Here is a 7,162-nt window from a genome sequence, read left to right as displayed (position 1 = left end):
TTGACTTCCCCGAGTCCCGTGTCCTGTCCATGCGGTGAACCGAGAAGAACTCTGCCGGCTGGATGGCGTGGTCCGGCACCGCTGGGTTCAGCCATGTCTCGGTGAAGCAGAGGAGATTGCAGTCCCGAATGTCTCTCTGGAACTTTACCCTGGCCCTGAGGTCGTCAAGCTTGTTCTCCAGTGACTGGACGTTGGCGAGCAGGATGCTAGGCAGAGGTGTGCGGTGTGCACGAGCTCTCAGCCTGTTCCTGACGCCGGCTCGCTTCCCTCTAGGCCGCCGCCGCTTCCCTTTGTTCTCCCTCAAGATCTCACTCGGCCAGCTCGGATCCGGAGTTAAAAACTTCGAATTGTGAGTACATTGTATACCAATAGAAACAAGAGTGTCACTGTCATACCTAATGTACCCAATGGTGATGATTTTGCCGATTTAGAAACGCTGAAAACTAACTTAAAAAACAAAGACAAAGAAAAAGTGGTCGGAGCAGTCGTGACGGCAGCCGACCTCACCGGTGCCAGTACTGGAGCTTCCTGCTCATTGAAGACTTTTCTAAGAGGAAATGCTTAATCCAAAATGGCGTTTTAAGGGCTTGGATTAATGTCAATTCCAGCAAATATTCTTTCTTATGTTAAAAGAACATGGATCTCTGTCCGTGATAACTTCTGACTTTATAACTCAAATTTTAAGAGAGAGCTTCACTGCTAAGCTCTCATCTGTGTGGGTGTCACGGTTCGCTTGAGGACTCACAAGCAGGACTCAGAGGCACAGTCAGTATTTATTACAGTTCCACCAGGTGTATATACAAACAGTGCAGGGGATAGTGCTATATACAAAGCGGTGACAGGGAAAAGGCTCCGGGGAAATCCAGGTAGGGAAAAGCCACTTGCTCCTCTTCTGACTCTCTCTCCAAACACTCACACAAAAAGGGAATCCGCTCGGGGAATGCAGAGTCGGGTCCAGGGGATCTATGTACAGAAGGAAACACACGTTAGAGGTTTTGCACAGGGAAGCAAAAGAGAACTTGCTCAGAGCCGGGCTGCACTGGCACGAGTCACACACAACGGTCCAGCGATGAGTAGAAGCCACTCCCTGGCTTAAATGCTGGCTGCACTGATGAGGCCCAGGTGTTTCCTCTTCAGAGGGGCGTGGGCCGAGGGCGTGAACCCACCATGAGTTCCGCCCTGGCGAGAGAGCGAGAGACAGAGAGCAAGAGAGAGAGAGAACACTACTAGTCAGCGGCCTGCTGATCCCCTGGCCGTGACAGTGGGGTTCAAATCCCTTATTCAGATTAAGATTTTATGTGACATTACATTGGCAAAAATTAAATTTACTTGAATAATGTGAGTATTGGAGTAAGTACTTGAGTAATTTTTGAATAACTTTAATTTTGTAATGTGCATATTTTATGAATAATGATGTTTCAATACTTTAATCTACTGAATAAGTAAGAATTAGACTTAATAATCTTTTTACTTCAAAAAGGGAAATTGAGAATCTTTTATTCTCCAAAATGCACATAATAAAAATGTTTTGGGGAATGTATATGCTTTTTAAGAACCAATTGCTTCTTACCTGATGCATGCTATAACTTTCAGCAAAACTGAACTAAAATTTGTTAACAAGCTTACCAAATAAGAAATGTTTTGTGAATTTTCTTTGCAGAGCGACTATCAAAGCCCACATGCCCTAAAAAGGAGGGCGCGCTGGCCAGTAATGAGTTCATCACTAAGTTTAAGATAAGAGTTGATCAGAATAGAGGCGATGATGAAAGTCTGGAGCATCAGTTGGAGGCTGCCAACCTGTCTGATGAATCGTTCGAGGCCCAGACAGAAGTCAACGGACAAACATGATCACAGACATTTTAAAAACACGAGTTGAGAGTTAAGGGGGAAAAATATTGTAATAAGTATATATTTGAATTGCACATGATGGCAGTGAGCACAGTGTTGCAGGATTGAATTAAAAACACATCTGACTAAGACCAACTGAAATTTAGAGTTGTGTATAATAAAGTTTATTCTTGATTAATAAAACAAATCTGTAATATTTTTCTTTCGCTTTTGTCCATTTGAATCTCGCTACAGTTATAATTTGTCCTGTAGAAATTGTACATTTAAGCTATATAGTTCCCTCTGTGATAACTCTGTTTTGAATGCCTCTTATTAACTTTTATGCTTTTACAACCCACTATGAGCAAACACTCAGCAACAGTGGGAAGGAAAAACTCCCTTCTTGAAGGAAAAAACCTCTGGTAGAACCAGGAAATCTGTCTAAACTAGTTGGGGGTTAGAGCAACAGATGCAAGTCTTCAGATCATTTGCAGTGTGACTGTCTTTGTGCACACTTTGACCTGATTCAGTTTTCTTATTTGTCAAAATGCACCATGGGTAATAAAAAACAAAACAAAAACAAAACAAAATAGTAACGAAGGAGAATCCTCAGCAAAGATGAATTAAACAAGTTTTATTTTGATCAAATTTTTCTTTAAGTAAAACACATCTTTATTTGATGACATTAAAGTCATCAAATAAAGACAGTTTTGATGAAGCTCCTGACCCAGCCCAAGCTCTCTATGAAGACGAGGAAAAACTCCCCAGGGGGCCAGATCGATGGGAAGAAACCTCGGGAAAGCCCATTCAAAGAGAGATCCCCTTTCCTGGGATGGCTGGGGGGGTTACAGGAGCTCCAAAAAAGCTCAATTTTTATTTATTTATTTTTTAAGATTGACCCATCCTATCTATTCCTGTCCAACAGAAAAAAGAAAGGAAGTTACCACAATGTATCACACTTGCATGATAAGGTGTGAATTGTGTGTTTGTGTGTGTTATCTTAGCCAGGGGTGAAGCTGGAGCTCCTCCAGTGTTGGGCGCTTCTCCGGGACTGTAGTTAAACATGCCTCCAAGAAATTCCGGCATCCTTGAAAGAAAGAAAAGATCAAAAAGATGAAGATGATAGTTCTAGTGAATCTGGAAGTGTGAAGTTTTCTTACCTGCGGACAGACGCTTTTTGATGCTCAGTTTCTTTGCGAGGAACCTCTCGGTACTAAAGTCCCGTGCATGAAGCGCTTCATACAACACCACTCCCATTTGCCACACCGTGGTGGGTCCACACCTGTAGCAGCTCCTCCTGTACCACTCGGGAGGGGTGTGAAGAGGCGTGCCTAACAAACAGACACAATTACAATTTCTTCTAAAACAAAAGACACAAATTGTTACATCTGTGAAAAGCAGGAGCAGAATATGTTACCATAGAAGATGCGATACAGAGATCGCTGTTTAACAAAGCAGCTCAGTCCAAAGTCGATGATGCGAACTCGAGGCACATCTGAGCCGGTCTCAATCAGAATGTTTTCTCCCTTGATGTCCCGATGAAAGATGTGTTTATCCTCAAGTTCCTTTACAGCATCAACTAGTTGCTTCAGAATGACCTGGAAAAGATGAAAAACACAATAATGAGTTAATGCTTTTCTGCCTTGATTGAACGCTGTACAGTCCAAGGCTCTCCCAGTCAACCTACCTTGGCCTTGTCCTCTGGTAAAGTTCTTCCTTTTTCTGCTTTGTATTTTTGCAGGTCCACAGCAGGGACAGGTCTCTCCAGCACCAGGATCAGCTCTTTGCCAATGTCGAACCACTCCAGCAAGGACACAGGTGCTGATATTCCCACTGACCCTTCTGCTTCACCTGCAAGTTTAAGCATAATGGCCACTTCCACCGAGAGCTTCTTCCCGCTTTCATCCTGAAATGTTACAACAAAGTGGATGATGAGGAACGCCGCATTCAATCCAGTAATGTAAAACTGATTCAAGTGTTGGATGCTTACCGCCACTTTGCAGTAGACTTTATTTTTGGGAATGTGTTTGATGGCAACCTAAAAGACACAGAGCATTGGTGAGCATTTCCTCAGTATGACATAATGAAAGGTGGAAACACAGCAGACGTTTCAGTTTACGATATTATCCATTATCTGCGTTACTGCCTGTCTTACTACCATCATCTGAACACTTACTGGAAAACGATCTTCTATCCGGTAGCCCGCAAACACTGCTCCACAGCCTCCTTCTCCGAGCTGGTGCTCCTCCACATATCTGGCTTGGAATTCACCTGAACAGACAAAACAGCAAATCTTGTTTTATTACAGCTGTGACACAAATTACTCTCCTCTGTAGCCTAAATGTTCCTTTTGCCCTTCCCCTGAATATAAAACCCAAGCTGCTTGCTACTTACGTTTTTGGTCTGCCACTGATTTTTTGCCCTGGTCCACATTCCTTCTTTTTTTCTTGGGTGACTCTCTGTTGTCTCCCGTGGCCTTTCTTTTGCCATTTTTTGCGCACACCTGTTTGTTGTTCAAGTCTGGAGATGTGGAAAACACCAAAAGCACATCAGCTCACTGGATGATAGACACAAACACTAAACACCAATATCTTAAACCTAGCAACCACACTTAATCTACCCCCTTATTCAACTAATTAGCCTACCTTTACCAGAGTCCAACGAGGAGGATGCTTGCTCCTCGTCACCGCTCATATGATCAAGCAGTTTAGCCCTCTTTGCTTTCTTTGTTGTGCCCTCTTCATCTTGCACAACCTTGCGTTTCACTCCTTTGACCACATCTGAGCTGGTGGAAGGACCAGCCTGGTCAGCGACCCTCCTCCTTTTTATTGGGGTCTTCTTTTCAGGACTGGCCTTTCTTTTAGCAGTCCTGCTCTTACAATCTATAAACGACAACAACACAGTGGTGAAAAAGAGTCCCCGACATCAGGACTGGAAGTAGTTTGATGGCAAAGAATTTGAAATTGCTTTTGCTTAAATTATCACAAGTTTATTCTTGGGATAAAAAAAAACTGATCAGTGCGAATTGATACTAGGTTCACTAAGTCTTAGATCTTGATGACACTTGTTGGTCTGTTTTTACTGTTGAGTCCAAGAATAAACTTATTACCTTATTTTACCAAAAGACCGGTAACCTTTCTTTGATTAGACATCTTGTATTAAAGCTATTTTCAATCAAACATATGATTCAATTGCTCTAAAAATGATTCACACAGTGTCAACAGTTCTAGGATTTGTATTTTACCAGGATTTTATTTTATTATTTTACTTACCTTGATCTCCTGAATCTTTCTTATCGCCTGGAGTGGTCATTTTTCTTGTTTCCTCTTTCATTGTAATTTCGGAGACCCTTTAAAATCGAAAATGTAAACCGTAATGAGTTAATACTGACTTAATATTCCTTCAAATGTGCACCTTTCAAATGCTTGACTTTTCTAACTGAATTCTGTAAGTGAGCTTTATAAGTAAACTGGAAACTACGGCAACACAACATAGAATCTTGCCTTTCAGTGACTTCACTGACTGCCAGCAGTTCAAAGTAGTTTACAGAAAAACACTCTGGCAGACAAAGCCATAATATTTCATATGATTCAATCATTTCATATCAATTAAACAGTTTCTTTCATTTTCTTTCATCATTTGTATAAAGACCTCATGTATGGATGACAGTATGAAGATTTGTGGTTGACCACACACTAATAAACACAGTGTCAGCTACATTGTCATCTGATTTAAAGTATTTATTATGTACATTTAACTGTCATGGTACTGAGTCTGTGACCCAGTGTTTTGTGTTTGTTCATTTATATTCATTGATTATTCTTATGTATGTTTTTGGTTCTCTTTATTGTTTTCTTCTTGTGTTACATTCTTAGGCTTTAGGTTTCTGTTACTTTGCCTTGCCCCTGTGTCCCACGTGTCATGTCTAGTCACTCTTAATGCCAGTAGGCATTCCCAGAATGATCTTTCTCCCTCTGACGCTTAGAATGACCAAATATGTGCAAAATGGACAATTCAACATGCCACCATGTCGGTCTTTTATTAAATATGACATGGAACAAATGACTGAGCCATTAAATTTGTCACAAAGGTGTTCACCTAATTCCCGGCAAATGGAATAGACTTCTATGGGACCATAAGTCTTTTTGCACTTTGACATTTGTTTTACTTTTCAGATCTGTAACCTATAACTTTTATACTGTATGTGCTTTGATCATAGGAGTCTACGGGGACTTACTTACTTTTAGCACGTTTAGCAGTTGATGTTGGCTTCTTTTTCAGTACAAATTCAAATTCAAATTTTATTTGTCACGTACACAGTCATACACAGTACGATATGTAGTGAAATGCTTGGACAACTGCTCGTGACCTAAAGAAAACAAAAAAGGAAAAGGCTATGAAAAAGATAGGAAATAAATATGAAAAATTAAAAAGGGTAAATTTAACTAGGAAGGAATAAAATATAAATTAAGGTTAAAAATGAAATAACTGTACAACACAAATTAGAATGAAGGGTAAATTTAACTGGGACACACGCTCCTGCACACCAAATCTGGAACTCCTGTCCATCATGTGTCGTCCTTTTTATCTACCTCGGGAATTAACATCGGTCATTGTAAGTGCCGTTTATATTCCACCACAAGCGGACACGGTCACCGCCTTATGCGAGCTGCATGAGGCACTCACACAGCACCAGACACAACACCGGGACGCTGCGCTTATTGTGACGGGGGACTTTAATAGCGCCAACCTCAAACGCGCAGCGCCGAAGTTTTATCAACACATCACCTGCCCCACCAGGGGTGAAAGGACACTGGACCACTGCTACACTACGGTCAAGGACGGCTACAAGGCACAATCCCGCCCCCCGTTTGACAAATCTGATCACGCCGCCATCTTCCTCATGCCAAAATACAAACAAAGGCTGAAACAGGAAGTTCCGGTTCAGAGGAAGGTCGCGCGCTGGACGGATCAATCGGTGGCCGCGTTACAGGACGCACTCGATGACGCAGACTGGGGCATGTTCAGAAACAGCTCCGACGATGACGTCAACGTGTTTACGGAAGCGGTTGTGGGATTCATCGGGAAACTAGCGGATGATACCGTGGAGACAAAGACTATCACAACGTTTCCCAACCAGAAGCCGTGGGTGGATAAAACCATCCGCGACGCTCTGAGATCCCGCACCGCTGCCTACAACACGGGACTCATGACGGGGGACATGGACCCGTACAAAGCCGCGTCATATAACGTGCGGAGGGCGGTGAAAGAGGCGAAGCAGCGCTACGGGAGGAAACTAGAGTCACAACTCCAACAGAGTGACTCTAGGAGCCTG

General features: G+C 42.4%; 1 protein-coding gene across 2 annotated transcripts; it reads right to left on the bottom strand.

Annotated features, from left to right (window-relative positions):
• Positions 1 to 2,553: 2,553 nt before the first annotated feature.
• LOC146678979 (serine/threonine-protein kinase pim-2-like) lies at positions 2,554 to 6,196 on the bottom strand. Of its 2 annotated transcripts, XM_085405757.1 has the most exons (6): positions 6,069 to 6,196; positions 5,100 to 5,176; positions 3,515 to 4,709; positions 3,245 to 3,425; positions 2,988 to 3,158; positions 2,554 to 2,914 (listed from the first exon to the last, which is right to left on the bottom strand). In XM_085405757.1, exons 3-6 carry the CDS (start codon positions 3,692 to 3,694, stop codon positions 2,823 to 2,825), a joined length of 624 nt encoding a protein of 207 aa, XP_085261883.1. In that variant the 5' UTR covers positions 3,695 to 4,709; positions 5,100 to 5,176; positions 6,069 to 6,196; the 3' UTR covers positions 2,554 to 2,822. The 2 variants fall into 2 exon arrangements, with proteins under 2 accessions (XP_085261883.1, XP_085261875.1); XM_085405749.1 differs by lacking the exon at positions 6,069 to 6,196 and having other exon boundaries at positions 3,515 to 5,746.
• Positions 6,197 to 7,162: the final 966 nt, after the last annotated feature.

The sequence above is a fragment of the Rhamphochromis longiceps genome, linkage group LG1 (genome assembly GCF_057381845.1).
Source record: "Rhamphochromis longiceps isolate RC_006_pf linkage group LG1, R_longiceps_female_GT1.1, whole genome shotgun sequence".
Lineage (NCBI taxonomy): Eukaryota > Metazoa > Chordata > Actinopteri > Cichliformes > Cichlidae > Rhamphochromis > Rhamphochromis longiceps.
Note: the sequence above shows the minus strand (reverse complement) of the source record. Positions and strands in the feature narration are given on the sequence as shown.